Raw genomic sequence first — 17,922 nt, 5'->3', positions numbered from 1 at the left:
TACAGTTGCTGTGGTACATGTGGTACGTGCTAACAGTTGACTACTTAGACATACAACAGTCTTATCTCTGGTCACGTGGTGAACACAAGTGCAGTCTCCTTGTAGCTCTGCTTTGGTCTCCACTCCCAACTCCTGCGTGTGAAGATACTAAAACAGTGTAAGGCTGAGAGGAAGTGACGAGTGACCCCCCCCCCCCCCCCCCCTTTCACATTACACTGTCATTTGACCCATTGTTTGTATAAAAACACTGATCACAGGAGCTTTAAAATAGATATACTGTACATTAGAAGAAGTTGAAAAAATACATCAACCTAAATATCTTTATCCATATGTGACAACAGGAAACATCACATTCCAGCTCTCAGGCTGTTTGGAAACTGTGCTTGATTGACATGTCCGTTTTCTTGTTCTATCTGTCAGGGTTGGACAACTTGTTATAACAGGTGAATTGATTGTGATGACCTCATAATTATTATTTTTTTATAAGCATAGCATCAACCTGACCAGAGGTCTAACCAGACGATATCTGAAAACACGTGTGCGTGTACAGGCTCTTTCATTATTTGGGTGAGTAAGGGGAACAGGAAATATAAATGGTTCTATTTGACTTCCTATTTAATTCACATTGATATTATGACAAAATTGCAGCTTATATGTTTACTATTTGATAATGAAATATAGTGGTCATAATCATCTTTTTACACTCATAAAAAAACAAACAGTAATAAAGAAGTCTAGAAATCCATCCTGGAGGATTGAGGGTAAAACTGTTGAGGCTGCAAACATGAGGGATGAGATCAAATCGGTATTCTACCCCACACTTACTGCAAGTGCACCTTGACTAAATATTTGAATCAATAATTTCAAAATGTATCTGAGAAGTGAATAAATGGGAACTGTCAATGTCAGGTCATGGTTGCTGATAAGGTGATATCAGTCTGAGAAAGTGGAAACTATCCTGTTCCTCTCTTCTCTTGTCCTCCCCTAGACTTGCCGTTCCTCCATCTTTCACCCTCACCCCCTCATGTTGCGAAAGTAATTAGCCAATATCTCTGATCAACTTTGTCCTCCAGCTACTTCCTAATGATGTCTACACCCCCAGGCATGCACAAAAAAACACCAACCAAATCTTTTGCTCATCAGAAGTTGCTCAAAGTAATTTGATCTCTCTGATGGAGGGAAAATACAATCAGAGGTCAGAAAAGGGGGATGGAAAAAAAATGTGATGATGGCAATAAACTGAAACAGAGGTAAATAAAGATGGGCAGACAAAGAAGGAGAACGAGGAAATGGGTAATGAGAAATATGTGAAAATGTCAGGACACAAGGATGTGGAATGAAACTCAGAGACAAAGACTGATTTTTAACAGATCAGTGACAAGTGCACGACTAACAGTGGTAGCCACGTTTTCTGAGCAAATTTCTCTCGTATTTCTGGAAGCTATTTTCACATTAGGCAAAAAAAAACAAGTTCATCCTGAAAACATTCACAAATGTTTGGAGGGGGAGAAGATTCCTAAAAGGGGTTTAATTTTCCCAATGAAAGAAAGTCACTGGGTTTTAGTGGTAGATAAATGTGCATCGTCAGCATACAGCATTAATACACCTTGAGGAAGTGTGTGGATTACAGGTGGTTATGACAGTCCTTTGACTTCAAACTGAAAATGGCAATAGTCATCGTATACATTATCATTTCAGATGGTATTGTTGCAATCTATTGAACTTACACAACAATCTGACACACAGTAAAGGAGGGGTTTAATGCTCAACTGCCACTGGTCACTTTAAAAAAACAGCATGTAGCACTTTACTCTAAAATATGACCAGAATCATAATTGGCAAATTTAATGGAACTATTTCTTTTTCTTTGATGTTGGTTGAACTGCACTAAAAGAACAAAAGAGAAAATGCCAGTAGTTTTAGAAGCCATGATTGTCAATAAGAGAACTGTTGGATCAGATGGTTTACAAAATCAGATAGAAATGGAAAAGCAGCTGAGGTGTGGCCGCTGCAAAATGTTTGAACCTAAAATTAAACAGCATTGAAGAACTTGATTCTTTTGGGTAGAATTTAAAATAGAAGGGACGAGACACATGAGAGAGACAGTGTTGATGATAGAAAGAGAATTGTGATGTTCAACTCTGTGCAGTGGTGACACCAGTGTCCGGTTTTACTGCCCGACTAACAGAGCAGTCCAGCAGGTGTTTGCACAGAGAGATGACAGATGTGTATAAAAGAACAGACCACTGGCAGACATTTTTTCAAGGGTAATCAGATAAATGACTAATCCACCCCCATTCGTGACTTCTAGTAAAACTTCAATGTTCAGCAGTCGACCCTCAAGTCCTTGAATGAAGCCTCTCCTCACGTACTGGTTCATTCATTTGTTTTCGGTGGGTTACGAGATGCAGAGCCAACTGTTAATGAAGCAGCAGTGGGACCGTAAACATGAACGAGTTCCTCTGTCTTTGATTTTGTATTTCTCCATCTCTCACACACTGATGGGCTCCAATAGACGTACAAGATATCATGTTAGTGCCAAAACCCCGTTCCAGAGATGATAATATGCTTTTGTACAGCCTGGGAATAATGCTGTGGCATGGAAAGTGTATTGTAGTGTAGTGTAGTGTGTGTGTGTGTGGGTGTGTGTTCGCTTGCGTGCAATGCCTTTTTAATACAGTAGATCTCAATCCCCTGACATGAATCTATTCCAAATCCTCTAATTTTGTTGGCTATATTGTGTATCGGGCAGCATATTAACTCCCTGATATAATCTGTGCGACGTGTGTATTCATGTGTGTGTGCTGACGACAGACATAGACGCTGGGTATTTTACTGTGACAGCCCATTAATGCTGCTGTGTATTTGTAACGTTTCATTTAAGCATATCAACCTTCTCATCAAATATTCATTTGAGGGGAGATTGCCTACTTTGTCTCGGCTGAAGCCCCCCCCCCCATCCCTTCACCCCTTCATGTCTTTATCTGTGTGTCCTCGCCTGTGTCTGTGTCTGCAGAGAAAAAAAATGAAAATAGTAAATCAACTCAAACTGCCTCTTTCCAAACATGTAAGCAGGAACACACCTCCTGAGGACACGTGGCACAATTTTTGTGTCTTTTACTGAATATTATCTTCTGAGCAGCCAGCTCACCTGCCTGTGTATCCTTCGACTCTATCTGTGTGTGTGTGTGTGTGTGTGTGTGTGTGTGTGTGTGTTATTTGTCACCTGTATCATCATCGCTCCACACTGTGTATAACTTCGGGCATCAGTCAGAGCTCATTATTGGTTATCTGTCAGCTCCACTTTCCAGCCTCCAGCGATGCTGAACTTCTCTGTAAACCCCCGTGGGAGATAAACACCATCAATACGGCGAGATTTAACTGTCCCAAGGCACATAATATATTCAAATACCTCTCCACTGCGTTCCTTCTGTAATCTTCTATTTCTCTTTGAGTTTTTTCTTTTTCTGTCACTGAGTTGCTTCACTCTCGTCTTCAGCACTGCATCACTATCCCACTTTGATTTACTCTACCAGGACTCTTTTTGTGTCCTCTATCCTGCTCTTTCTCTAGTAGCCAATAGATTTTTTTCTCTCCTCCCCATCAATCTTTTGATGGGGAGACATAATAATCCCTCACCCATCTGCCCGTGTGTAAGGAAGCTTCCCCGCACTGTTGATACCCAACAAGCATTATTTAGCTTTTCTTGGCAAAAATGACTTCTCTTTTCTCCTATATGACAGTGAGAGGGTTTCATTTGAAGGTCAGCATAAAATAATACTCTTTGTGGCTGGTTTTACATTTCATTAGTCCTGGGTTGTATGGTAAACATTTCTTTTTGAAGGGATTTGTTATATTCACTGAATAATGATAATTTGAGTAGGATTTAAATGTGGGTTTTGAGCTGGGATTAAAGGGGCACTCCAACATTTTTACATGTCACAGTCATTTCTAAATCATGGGTAGGACCATGCAGCCTGCGACTCCACCACTTTGGTTCAGACTGAATCATCCCAACAACTGTTGGATGGATATTTATGGTCAACAGAGGATAGATCCTTCTGACTTTTGTGGTCTGTGAACTTTCATCTAGTGTCACCAGAAGATCCGAATCTTCTGAAATATCTCAACATCAGGCACAAAATGTTCTACATACATTTGTGGATCTCAAACAATCTAGGCAAATGACAAATCATTTATGCTCTGGAGCCACAATGAGGTTGACATTTGTGGCTTTGGATGAAATTGTCATGAAATCTGATACATGCAGCCACATACCTTGATTTACTTCAGGTTATTTCACCTTGTGGTTCTTCTGGGTTTTTCCATTTCACTGAAAACCTCATTTTCCTTTAGAAAGAAAGTCTTGAACCTGAGGAAGAAAGGCAGTCTTTCTAAACAGGAAAAGCTCTTAGAAATAAGTGCAACATCAAAGAGAAGACCTTGGGATGTGTTTGGCATCATGGCTGCATGAACCTACCCCATCGGTTTAGTGATGAGCATTGTTTGTTTGATCTTTGATTTCTATCCAAAGTAATTGCACATCACAAAGAGTTGAAGTGAAAGTAGAATGAGGCCACTGATTCCAAAATGTTCTCAAATAAAGAATTTAATATAGCCTATACACCAAAAAGCTACTCAGTTACTACTACTACTTTAAACCTTGATGATGTCTCAAAAGCATCACGTTAGTGCTTAAAACAGAAGCTCCTGATGGGAAACAAAGCCACTGAAATCTTAAAGTTTATCCCATAAATCAGCGCGTGGCTTCCCATGTCTCTGTCCAGCTTATGGTGTGTATTTATGGAGATATTATTCGAATTATTATTTTTTTTCTAATCAAAGCCTTGCTGCTTGCATTTTCTGAAAAATGAGTGAGTCATCCATTAACTATGCTCAACCAGCTCAAGGACATGGAGCTGACAAAGTATTGATCCACAGGTATTACTTCTTCCTACCCAGCCTAAGCTGAGCCAAGGTGAGACCATCCATCAGCAGAATCTGCACATACACACACACACACACACACACACACACACACACACACACACACACACACACACACACACACACACACTTATTTATACACACACATCCCTCTGTCTGTCTGTCTGTCTGTCTGTCTGTGCCACTCCCTCCCTCTCTTGCTCCATTACTCCCCTCAGCTATGATGCTCTCTCTCTCTCTCTCTCTCTCTCTCTCTCTCTCTCTCTGTCATCGTCTCACAGCTAGGACAGATGCAGATGTTCCCGCTGATGTTTAGGACGACCAGCGCAGTAAAGTCAGCAGCTGTGACTGTATATCATTATTACATTTGACCCCTCAGAAAGTAATCTGTGGATGCGAGCGCGCGCTGATGCTGAGCGGGAGGTTCAGTTTGGAGAGAGGCGAACACCACACACACACACACACACACACACACACACACACACACACACACACACACGGACTCTTCCTTCCACTCAGGCTGATGCTTGAAGACAAAGTGACATGCAGGCGGGAGTGAAGGCGCAGGAGTCGTAGATGAGCCGCGCGCACAGATCCTGCAGGTCCAGCTCGGTGGTCTGGTAAGAAGTGAGAAAACATGAAGTCCAGGAGTCAGGACCAGAGTTTGTCAGACTCCAGAGAGCTGGACAGATCTTACGACCCACTGACAGGTAGGTGGAAGCTCTTCATCATGCACCTGCTGTTATTCTTTCTTTCTTTTTTAAGTGTGGGAAACTGAGCTGCTGTTTGCTGGCCTGGCTTCACTCTCCAGTTGCTTTGCGCTGCTGAAAGTTTGCGTTGGCTTTCCGGCTGGTTGATAAGTAAATAGTGTTTCACTCTGGGACTTGGGGCGGTTTTTAAATCCCCACAACCCTGTTTCCTCAGCTGCTGTGAACCAGCTCAAATCTCTCGGCTGTATTTTATTATTACACAATAGCCTATTTAAAATGGCAGGTAAGTGTAAGTGTAAGTGTAAGTGTAAGGGGAGAACAGGTTTATATCTAATTCAACATTCACTCAGTGTGTGTGAATGTGGACGCTCAACACTACAGCTGATCCAAACAGCAGCATTATTTGCTGTTTCTAAGTGATTTAGAGCCTGACTCCACATCATTGCCTTAGCCTGCAAACTGTTTTAAATAAGAATATGTGCAAACAGACCTAAAACATGCAGGTTACAATAATCAGTAATTGTTTGGAAATGAGTAAAAAAAAAAAAAAATACAAAAAGAAGAAACTCTGTAAGATGAGTTAGATTCATAGGACAGAGCAGTGAAAACATGTCAAATTAATAGCCACATAAAGGACTAAATGTTTGAATGACACTGAATGTGATGTGAATCTCTATGTAGACCAGTGCCAATTAATCAATTAGTTGCTCACAGAAAATCATTTAGCAACAATAATATTAAATTGTTTAAAAATCCAAACAATTTCTGATGATCTGAGGCTTTTTCTGTCATTGTAAATTGAATATCTTTGGGTCTTGAACTCGTGATGTGAAGATGTCACCTTGGGCTCTGCAAACTGTCATGGACATTTTATAGACAGTAAGTAAGTGAGTAACAGATTGGTTGTAAAAGAATTCAAAAGTTTGATGAAAATAATCAATAGCTGGAGCCCTAAATAAGATATTAATAATATTAATGTTGGTCGTATATATGTGTTTGTTTCCATCCGGTCAGCTCTGAAAAATGCAAATGACCAAATGAACTCAAATGAAGGGAAAAAGAACGACTCATTTGCTCATGACTCTGCTGTTATCAACATGGGGAGAGATCAAATAAGTACACTAGTTAGGCCTGAAGAGGCGTGGACAGAGAAGAAAACATAAGATGAGTCTCGTTCATCTCTTGTCATCTAAAATTATACCTGTCAGAGTGTGTTTATAGTCCAGTTAGATCAGTGAGGCTCCTCTTCGTCACAGTTTTTCAGTGTCTTATTTTCCTCTTGAGTGCTTGCAAAGACAAGCCTCTTTAGTACACACATCACACACACATCACACACACACACACACACACACACACACACACACACACACACACACACACACACACACACACTGTCATTTTTGTGACAACTTCCAGAAATGGTCTTTTCCTTTAAAACAGAACTAAGTATATGTATAAAAATGACCCCTCTAATATTTTTTGAAGTGCTGTATTTTAAATGGATGGATGGACAGATGGGTACAGAAGGTTTATTTAATGGCTGATTGTTGCTGGTGCAATAGTCAGTGTGGTGCCCATTCAGCAGCAGGTTGAACAAACAGTGAACAGGTGCACGAACACAGAGACACAAACAAACCTTTTTATTAAAGAGTGAAGCACAGCGGCGGCGTGGTGTTCAACAGCCTGAGGCATAAAAACTGAGTAACCACAGCCTGTCCAACTCTATCGTACCTGTCTAACAAACACCCAACAGTTCTGTCACACATACTGATGAAGGAGCCAACAACCGATGCTTGTGGATAGAGTCTGTTAGTCTGTATCTAAAACGTTCCAACTAAAAAGTGTATGTTTTTCTATATGTTCCCGAGCTCGACTGTAACGTTGCAGAAAACCTCATGTTGTTTACGCCTGTGGTCATACATTATAGATACTGGATGTTTGTCCAGTCATCATTTTCCACACTGCACTTCACATGTTACACTGAGCCTGACTGACTGCTGCGCTGGTGCAGGTTAGGGTCATCCAGTGCTGGACAGTTATAAGTACATTTACTCAAGTACTGCACTGAAGTACACCTTTGAGGTACTTGAGTATTTCCATTTTTTGTTACTTTGTACTTCCACTCCACTACATTTATTTAACACTTTTAGTTACTAGTTACTTTTAAGATGAATGTTTTACACAATGGATAGTGCAACAAGCTTTTAAAATACAACACATAGTTATAGATTAAACCAGCGGTTTCCAACCTTTTTGGCTTCTGACGTCTTACAAAAAGCAATGTGTAGTTGGGGTCACAGTTTCGATGTCTATGAGTTGTTAGCAGCTCCACCAAATAGTGATTTTTGCCCCTAAACTCACATTGTTTCATTTCAATAAATGTTCAAATGATCCAATATCTCATCAATATCAAAACTTAGAGAAAAAGTCCAAAAACTGAAAACAGGTTTACGGATCAGAACTTTCCTTTTCCATTAAACATCTCACGACCCCTCACATCGATCTGGTGTCCCTGTAAATAAAACTAGTAGTTCGAACTAGCTCCATCTCCAGCAGCTACAACAGTAACATGCTGCTCATACACTGATGCTTCAGTATTAATCATAATGATGTCATATATAATAACATGTTAGTCAGGGAGACCAAACCAGTTCATTAATACTTAAATTACATTTTGCTTCTAAAACGTATGTCATTTCCATGCAGGACCTTTCCTTGACATAGAGCAGCTTTTTTTAGATTGATGTGTTTTGTCCTGGGTGTCATGGAGATAAACTTTCTTTATATTTTTATAGGAATAGTTAGCATTTTGGGAAATGCGCTTATTTGTTTTCTTGTCGCGAAGATTGATAACACCATTGTAGCTTTAGGGTAAATACGAAGCTACCATGATCAATCAGTTAGCTTAGCTTAGCTTAGCATAAAGACTGGAAACAAGGAGCCTGGCTCCATGTGGGGTATAGAGGGGAAGGCTGGTGGATTTTTTTACTGTTTCCCTGTTTCCTAAGCCAGTTAGCTAAGCTAAGCTAAGCTAAGTGGGTGCACAGTGACACCATAGTTTCATACACAGACTTATGAGTGGTATGAATATGTTTATTTCCAAAAGCCATTCATTTAAGATTCAGATTTTTTTGTACAAATTTGGGGTTCAGAATTGAATCTCATGGGATTTCCAGACAGATACTGTCTTCATTATTGTGACCAGCTCCACTTTTACAGTATACATACTCTGTTATAAGTAATCCATTCAAAGAAGAAAGAGAACATAAGTATTAGTATCAAAGTAAACTCAATGTACCAAAAGTAAAAATACTCAGAATTTCAGAATCATATATGTTATGTTATATAACATATTAATGTGTAAGAATTACTCTAATGCAGCTGGTAAAGATGAGGCTAATTGTAAATTCTTTACCGCTCTGTTGCTTAAAACAAATTCATGATTACATTTTGAATTAATAATATAAAAGTAAGTAAAAATACAATCTTGCCTTCTGAACTTACCTCAGAACTCTAGTACAGGACTTGAGTAAATGTACTTTCCACCACTGATCATAATTTATTAATCAACTAATCATTTCAGTTTGTGTTTAGACGAATGTCACGCATGTGATATTACAGTTTGTTTCCATCACAGGAAAGGTTGTAACACTTTCATACGTCATGGCACTTTTATACAGTGCTCAAGGGGTTTTTCCTAAATCCATCATAATATCAGTAGTGAGAACATGAATATTAGTTTTATATAACATACTTATATAGCTTATTTCAAAATAAAATCCCGCCAGACTTAAATAGTTTTCATGTTGAAGGTGCCAAATGGAAATGGCTTTAGTCTGGACTGATGAATCGTGTTGTATTAAGATCAATGTTGTGTAACAAAAATCAAAGCTGATCCTGCGTAACTCATGAGGTGACGTCTGTCTCTGTGTGAGGACACGGGAGGTAAACGGCACAGATATAAACCTCTCCAACAATCACCGCAGAGCTCATGATGTCAGCAGGAGGAAAAAGAGAGTGTAACTTTAAATATGTTTGTGTGTGTGTGTGTGTGTGTGTGTGTGTGTGTGTGTGTGTGTCTATGGTTGTATAAAATGGACATCTATAATCTGACCCATGTCCTTCTGAAGGATTAGGATGAGTACAGAGGCTTGTTTCCTTAGCAACATTAATTTACAAACATTAATTTAGCGCTGCATGACCCTCCTTAAGCTGCTGTGACCTCCCAGAGTAAAAGCAAACTGCTGCCAGAGAACTGGAATTAGCAGCAACTATCTTGACTGCCCTCAGAACGAACTGAGATGCAGTGATTTAGGCTTTGACATGTGCTGAAGGAGTTTGCCCCTTAATAAATACTTATAAATACTTTATACTTGTGATCATCCTGTTTCTCCTTATGCATTCTTCCAGTGGCTCCTCCACAGTTTAGGTATACTTTCATCACCAGTAGCTAACAGAGTCTTTAAACGTGTTAGCAACAGCAGGGACGAGCGTATTGATCTGCCTTCGAGGGCTGCATTTGTTCACATTGATTCACACAGTCAAACTCAGCCAGAGGGGTCTCCGGGAGGATAGGCTGCTGGAGAGTCTCGGCAGCTCCTGAATAACTGTTGAGTCAGTCAGACCCCCGCAGATGTGCACTGTTCATTTTGCGCTGTGGGTCAGTTAAAAGGTTTCGTTTTCAACTTATTTTTTTTTATCATTAGGTCATCCTGGAAACAGGAAGTGCCTGTAGAGAGGTTAATTAAACAAGCATGTTTCATTTACTCGCACTGTGACATCACGAGCAGCGTGAACAAAATCCTGACACGCTGAGAGTGAGTGGCGTATATTTCTACACCCCGTCCTGCTGGTGTTTCTGATTTTATGTAACGCCTCAGCTGAGCTAGACGTTTATAAACTGCGTTGTCTCTACGAAGAACAACCTCTCACTCTGTCTTTAACGGATTTCTGTGTGAACAAGTCACATCAAACAGCTGCTCCTAGAAAACATTTCAGTAAAGTCACGTCTAAAAATGACAGCTGGAAAGAAATAAAACATCAGGGAAGGTTTTTTTTTCTTCTCTCTGTGTTTCTCTGCAAAATGGTTCTCCAGTTTTTGTTATTTATTCTTTTTTATACAATTTTAGCCGCCTGCATCAAAAGGCTGAGGTGTTTTTGTGTTGCCTGTGTATGTGTGGAGCCCCTACAAAGCTTTGTTTGCTTTTCCATTGCTGTGCAGCTGCTGTTTGATAGTAGATAGTTTGATTGACATCCTCAATATCCACTGACAAATATGCCCATGATAAGTAAACGTGCACACACATGCACCATGACCCTGGACCGACACAGGTTTTCTCTCTGCAGAGCGGCGACAGTGGAGGTGTGTAATCACTTCTGCTGTTAAAACTTCCAACAGCTTTCTGGTTTAGTGTCCTACAAGTCGCTTCCTGCCTGTTTATGTGTTTATCTTTCCTCTCGGCTGGAGACTTCACTCAGTGTAGTTCAATCTGACTGTAGTTCAACACTGTCCTCTGGTGGCAGGAAGGACACATGAACATCTGGAAAAACCTCTCCTGCTGGAAAAAGGGGGATTACATGCAGCCTCTTTGAAGGAACAGCTGTTGTAGATGCATCCTTGTGATTAGCAGAACGATAACAAGAGTGAAGAGAGAAGTTGACATTAATCATCTCTACCTTGCAGAGATGAGAGTAAGTCACACACGTGCAAGTCTCCTGAGTTACTTTGGTGAGAATCAAACAAGTCAAGTTGAGTCCCTGCTGCAGGTCGAGCAAGTCACAAGTCATATGAAGTTCTGATGATCAGCCCCAGTTTCCACATTTAAATCAGTTAAAAGAAAAGTTTAATTTTACTTTCAACATTAACGAAAACTGTCACAGCTGCTCACACCTTAAAAATCTTACTGATATTTGGCATTTTGTGGCCATGTACAGTCTGGACCTGTGACTGCAGTCACCCACTGCTACAATTATTATTATTACTCTTATTATTATTATTATTATTATTATTATTATTATTACTACCTCTGCCAAGGAGGTTATATTTTCACCTGTCTATTTATTTGTCAGCAAAAGTACTGAACTGATGTGCACCGAGCTTGGTGGAGGGGTGGGAGATGGGAGGGAGGAAGAATCCACTAAATTTTGGGTCAGATCCTGTTCAAGGGGCGTATCCAGGAATGTTTTAATCACTTTCCTTAAAGTGTGGTTGTTTGGCCTTGGCAAAAGTATGTGCCGTACTGAGTGCCATTCTGGTTATACCTATTAAAAGACATCTCTGTCCAAATTTGAGTATTTTTGGACTTTTGGAGGAGCTGGTTTGTAGGCATGGCAATAGAAATCACCCAATCATGTTTCAAAAGCAACATGTAACTCATCTGACAAATATCTAGAAAAATGCAAATATTTAGTAACAAAAAGGTCAAGTCCTTCGGAGTCATCTGTCTCTGTCTCTGACGTATCAGAGACCCTGAAACAGAACTCAAAGAAAACATCAGGCGAAGCCTCAGAATAGACGAGGGAAAGGATGAAGGAGATGTTTGTGTTTTCCTGTAGCAGGTGTGTGTCAGCCCTCTGCTGAGGGGAGGAGAGGAGGCGGGATGGCGAAGGGAAAGCCTGTTTCTGTTTTGTTGGATCGTCAGCTGGGTGAGGATGGGAAGACAGATTGCAATCCATCATAAGATCATAAGACATGCAGCTTTGGATCAAGTTATCAAGTCAAGGTCTAGAGGACGCAACTCTGGATTTAAAAATTGAGGAGGGACGGAAGAGAAAAAGAACAGCAAAGGAGCATCAGAGCTCAACGTCACACAGAAAACTGATCTCAGAGCAGAATGAACAGAGACAATCCTGAAACACATTCAGCATGAACCAGAGAAGAAGGAGGCATGAGAGCCTGCTGATGATGGCCGGACATGGCACTGTCAGGTTAGAGGGAAGAGTGAACGAGAGAAACATGCTGCAGATGAAGGACAGGATGTTTTTCCTGTTGTTCGTTTCCTGTCAGATCATCCTGCTCCACGAAGCCAGCAAAGATATTCGACTGATCAAATGTCTGAGATTATTATTCAAAGAGTGACAAGTTATGTATAATGTATGATATTTACTGGCTGAAGGTTTGAATCTTCTGTCAGATAAATAATTGAGAGATAACATGTTAATTAATTAATAATTGATAGCTTGGGAGTCCTAGTGTGTCTCTGTTGAATATGACTTCATTCCAGTGGTACTCTGCCACACATAGTTAGTGTCATGGTTATTAAAATCACACACACACACACACACACACACACACACACACACACACACACACACAAATCATGTGATTTAACAACAAACTAAACTAAACATGTTTCACATCAAGAGGTCTGCTGGTTAAATCAAGGATAAAAAAACAATCATTTCTTTCCATATTGAATCTGAAAACAAAGTCCTTGAAACCTTAATAATGTCAGAGATTTATATAATGACTGTTTGTCCTCAGTGTCTCAGCTCAGACTGCTTCAGTCCTGTGTCATTTCAGTCAGCGCTCGCACGCTGATGCTCTCCAAACAGCTTTGATCTGATGGGTCACACTGGTTCAAAGCCAGGTCAGCAAACTAATTTGCGTGCACCAAGTTGCATGGGCAAGAGATTCAAAGTATTTGCTTCGAGTTTGGCTCATGTTTTATCCATTTAACATGGTGTCCACTCTGTCTGCCTCTAATCTTTGCTGTGATTGGTTGTTTCCAGGTAATCCTCCATCCAAACCCAATAAAAAGACCATAAAGCAGCGCTTCCTCAAACTGCTCCCCTGCTGTCGCTCTGGCTCCAGCCCTTCAATTAATCAAAGCAAGTGTCACGACACACACTCATCATCACTCAGATTCCCCTCATATGAACTGAGTCGCTAAGTCACAAGAACACTAGATCCTTTAACACATCAACTTCATTTTTGCCACGACGTTCTCTGGACATGGCCCTTCTTCTGTATCTCAGGGACTAACTGCTTCATTCCTCCCTCTGTCCCTCCATGCAGGAAGTATAACCGATGAGGATGAACTGTCAACGGTGTGTTACAGACCGGAGGGGATCGACCGTCTCGTACAGCAGACCAACTTCAGCAAGAAAGAGCTGCAGGTCCTTTACCGAGGATTCAAAAATGTCAGTCAGCACTTGTGTGACCATTTATATGAATGTGCCACATCTGAATACTATAGATTTTGTGTCTGTGGATCTTTATTACGTATGTGTTTGTTTCGTGTGTATGTTTTTGTTGTTGTTGTTGTTGTTGTTGTTGACACGAGAGCTTTCTGATTTCCACAGGAGTGTCCCAGCGGTGTGGTGAATGAGGAGACATTTAAAAACATCTACTCCCAATTCTTCCCTCAGGGAGGTCAGTCAGACTCACTTCCTTTCATCTGCCCCCCCCCCCCAACAAAAAGCTCTATGATCAAAAAGCAAGATCTGTATCTTCCACCTTCATTGTGATTGATCCCAGAGACTCAGAAGGGTGGTCATGTGTTGTGACCACAGGTTGAGAGTTGCACCGGATAATAACGCCGTTTCAGTTCGTACTCGCTACTTTAAGCTTTGCTCACTGTAAAAAATCACATGTAGCCTTTGCTTGGGCTGAAAATCCGTAGGGTCAAAGAAAGCACAGACAAGATTTGAACTTCAAAGCCAGTGTATTTTGTACCCCATGTAGAAAAATTTCTCAGTTGTACAAAAATTTTGACCGTATCAAAATGTGGAAAAAAAAACTACATCTGAAAGCAGAGCCAAACTTTAAACCTCTAACTTAAATGCGTATGTGCGTTTGTCACTTCACTGTCATTCTCACTGTGGGAACTTTGTGTGCTGAGTTTCACACAGTTTTTGTTGTTTTTTTTTTGTTTATATAATTTGTGCATATATTTTCCTACAACTACAAATCTAGAAATTCACTAACATGAATATTTCAGGTTGATGAAAGAATGATATAAAACCAGAAACTCAATATTGACTCTTGGAGCACACAAACACCTGCAGGACATATGAGTGTGTGTGATGCACAGTCTCTATATCATGTTCTGATTTTACTGCACTCAGGACTAATAGTTTTGTCCCTCTTCTCGTCAGCTTGGGCAAAAATCAAGCAAGTGTGCTGACCACACAGAAACACTGAGATATTTGTTTCTCTTCCTGTCAGATTCAAGCATGTATGCACATTTCCTCTTCGAAGCCTTTGACACCCAAAACAACGGAGCGGTCAGCTTTGAGGTGAGAACCGCACCACATGACCACCCAGCCTGGGTTTGAAACAGCAACAGTACTAACACCTAATGTGGTATATATCTGTAAATATACAGTATTCTGCTTCTCTCGTTTACTGTTACCTGTTTGTATCGTTTGCATTCTTCGCTTCTGACTCCCTCCCACTGGTGTTAATATCACTTTCTTAATCTGAGTCATGAGTAAATCATCTCTTCCCTGCTGTAGGACTTCGTCATAAGTCTGTCCATCATCTTGAGAGGGTCCATCACGGATAAACTCAACTGGGCCTTCAATCTGTACGATCTCAACAAGGACGGCTGCATCACCAGAGAGGTACCGCTTCCTGTTTGTGTGAACTGTCTTGTGTCACGTTGTCAGCTCATGTTTTTTTATGCCTCTGCGCCGGCGACAGTCAGGGCCGGAGGCATTATGCTTTCGGGTTGTCCGTCCGTCTGTTGCATTCTCGCTAACGCCTTGAGGGAATTTCTCCAAATTTGGCACATACATTCACTTGGACTCAAGGATGAAGTGATTACGTTTTGGTGGTCAAAGGTCATGGTCACTGTGACCTCACAAACCTGACCGCCGCCATAACTCACAAATTCATACACTAATTATGACATAATTTAATACAAATGTTTAATAGGATAATATGATGAAGTCATGAAATTTTATATCCAAATGGTCAAAGGTCAACTTTACTGTGACATCATAATGTTCTGCAAAAACATGCTGTAACTGAGGAAGGGGAGATTGTGACCATACTTCCTGCCACTTGGCTGGTTGGCGGAGGCCTGCATCCGTAAGGTGGTCATTCTAGTGCTTATTTCTTTTCCTCCCTCCTTTTTGTCCAGGAGATGACAGACATTATGCACTCCATCTATGACATGATGGGGAAATATACCTACCCCAGCATGAAGGACAGCGCTCCCAAGGATCATGTTGAGAGCTTCTTCCAGGTAAAACTCACAAATGAGCAAACCAATACACTCCACATCTCCAGCACTCAACTCAAAGTGATTCAAAGAATTTGATCAAAGAAATGATCCATGCAGGCTTGATCGATTTACTTTTGCAATGTTTCACTTGACATTTGCTTTAGAATGTGTGCTAACTCTAAATTGTGTGCTTACATGTGTACATATTACATATGTATTTTAATACCGCTCATAAAGTGCAGGTTCACTGTCTTTTGTGTACTATTCGTCTGCATGTGCTGTAGATAGAAAATAAACACCTAAACACTGTTGTTTGGGCTACTTAAAGGTACTTCATTGAGTTTATGACCACTAACACAATGGAACAATGTTTTTAGGAGCAGGTCCCTAATTGATTTGAATCTCTTGTAGCTGCTAGTGAAAAAATATGAAAGTAAACAATGGAAGTTTCACAACACTTCAGAGTTGGCTTTATAGATGTCTTCTGGTAAAGAAAATGCATTCAGCACACTTGTTAGGCCTCAAGTATAAACAGTATGTTTTGGTGAGAACGTAAACACACATTTCTTTGTTTACAAGAAAACTCCACATGGCACCTTTAAGTTCCCCTTTGGAAAATCAGTGATTATCTGTTGCCTTTTCCCAGAAAATGGACAGGAACAATGACGGCGTGGTCACCATTGAGGAGTTCCTGGAGACATGCCAAAAGGTCATTTGAAACTGAGTTATATCAACAATATTTCAAATACACATTTAATGATGTTTAAATGAAATGGAAACGGCACTTCCATCCACAGCTATTAAAATAATATTAAGCTTGTTACTCTTTGTTCCTCTTGTCCAGGATGAAAACATCATGCAGTCCATGCACATGTTTGATAATGTGATATAAAGCTCGTCGGGCGCAGACAGGAGATTTCCCGCCTGATTGGAGCTTCCCTGTTGTACGGTTCTTCAGCCCCCAGCCAGAGTGGGTGGTGTCTGTAGGCCTGTACAGAGCGGTGACCAGAGGATATATAGTGTACCAAACCACCTTTTCCTAAATTATATCAATGAACAGATTGAATGACTCGACTCACGTGAAAAGGACTTTTAGAATTTTTTTTTTTTTTTATAGTAAATAAAGGCACTGAAAGGTGGATTCTGGTGTTTTAAGCTTTTGATTGATGTTTAAGAGCAGCTTGAAGAACAGCTCAATATCAATAAGCATCAGTGAACTGATGCATCAAGAAAACAGCAGATATGCAACTGCAGTTTCAACATCCTACGACTTTTTCACTCATACAAATGATGATTATTTCTTTATTGCATGTATGATACACATGAGAGGGAGAGAGAGAGAGAGAGAGACTGAACGAGCAACACATGGAGCCAATGGAATAACGCGTTGTAGAGTATCACACACTTTCTATACTCACAGTGACACTACAGTAAGGGACAACTCTAATTATGGGAAGTCTACATTTTAGCAATAATCTTAAAGTAACATGTTGCAATCAAATCGTCTCCTCAGTGTTCTTATGGAGCTCACCTCACCTTTATTATACCACTGTATATTGTGTCTGCATGATGTGTCTGTTTTGACTGGCCATTGAAATGTTTAATTAAAGTGTGGCTATATTTTCTATATTGACATGGTAACAACGATGATGAAATTGAATAAAACCACAAAGTTGCTATGCAAAAGTGCATTAATTTATATATTAATGACTTTTTTCTTGTTTTGGATTTTTCAGCCACAGGTTCAGAGGCCATCCTCAGCATTTATATGTTTTTTTCTTTTTTGAGAAATGCAATGAACATTTTTGCTTGTGTGCAGCGCCACAGGCAATTTTTTATCTCTATGTTCATACCAGACATCAGAGCTGCAGTAGGATGGGAGGGAGGATTTTCTCCCTGCTTGTTTCTCCCCATCAAGGTTTTCATGACTAATTCATACTAATGAGAACAGCATGAACAATCTCCTTATTCAGCCTCAAACATGTCAGATTCCTGTCAACTCCTTATGTTGGGTTGACCTGCTACAAACATTTGGTGGATGAATATAGAAATGTCAGCAACTGACACATAAGTTTTTTTCTTATTTAATGCCA

The 17,922-nt window shown here is 40.3% G+C and overlaps 1 protein-coding gene across 1 annotated transcript; it reads left to right on the top strand.

Annotated features, from left to right (window-relative positions):
* The first annotated feature begins 5,502 nt into the window (after positions 1-5,502).
* LOC111229403 (Kv channel-interacting protein 2-like) lies at positions 5,503-17,621 on the top strand. The gene is made up of 9 exons (XM_022755722.1): positions 5,503-5,657; positions 13,389-13,487; positions 13,675-13,799; positions 13,962-14,031; positions 14,827-14,897; positions 15,117-15,224; positions 15,746-15,850; positions 16,476-16,538; positions 16,674-17,621. The coding sequence occupies exons 1-9, from the start codon at positions 5,585-5,587 to the stop codon at positions 16,719-16,721; spliced, it is 762 nt and encodes a 253-aa protein (XP_022611443.1). The 5' UTR covers positions 5,503-5,584; the 3' UTR covers positions 16,722-17,621.
* The last annotated feature ends 301 nt before the right edge of the window (positions 17,622-17,922 follow it).

The sequence above is a fragment of the Seriola dumerili genome, unplaced genomic scaffold (genome assembly GCF_002260705.1).
Source record: "Seriola dumerili isolate Sdu_G_001 unplaced genomic scaffold, Sdu_1.0 BDQW01000230.1, whole genome shotgun sequence".
In the NCBI taxonomy this organism is placed as follows: domain Eukaryota; kingdom Metazoa; phylum Chordata; class Actinopteri; order Carangiformes; family Carangidae; genus Seriola; species Seriola dumerili.
Note: the sequence above shows the minus strand (reverse complement) of the source record. Positions and strands in the feature narration are given on the sequence as shown.

Bases quoted from the DNA above. Each gene is read 5' to 3' on its own strand.
- LOC111229403 (XM_022755722.1), top strand. From the start codon at position 5,585: ATGAAGTCCAGGAGTCAGGACCAGAGTTTGTCAGACTCCAGAGAGCTG. The intron at 13,800-13,961 runs GTCAGTCAGCAC...TGATTTCCACAG, and splicing joins TTTACCGAGGATTCAAAAAT to GAGTGTCCCAGCGGTGTGGT. The intron at 14,032-14,826 runs GTCAGTCAGACT...TCTTCCTGTCAG, and splicing joins CCAATTCTTCCCTCAGGGAG to ATTCAAGCATGTATGCACAT.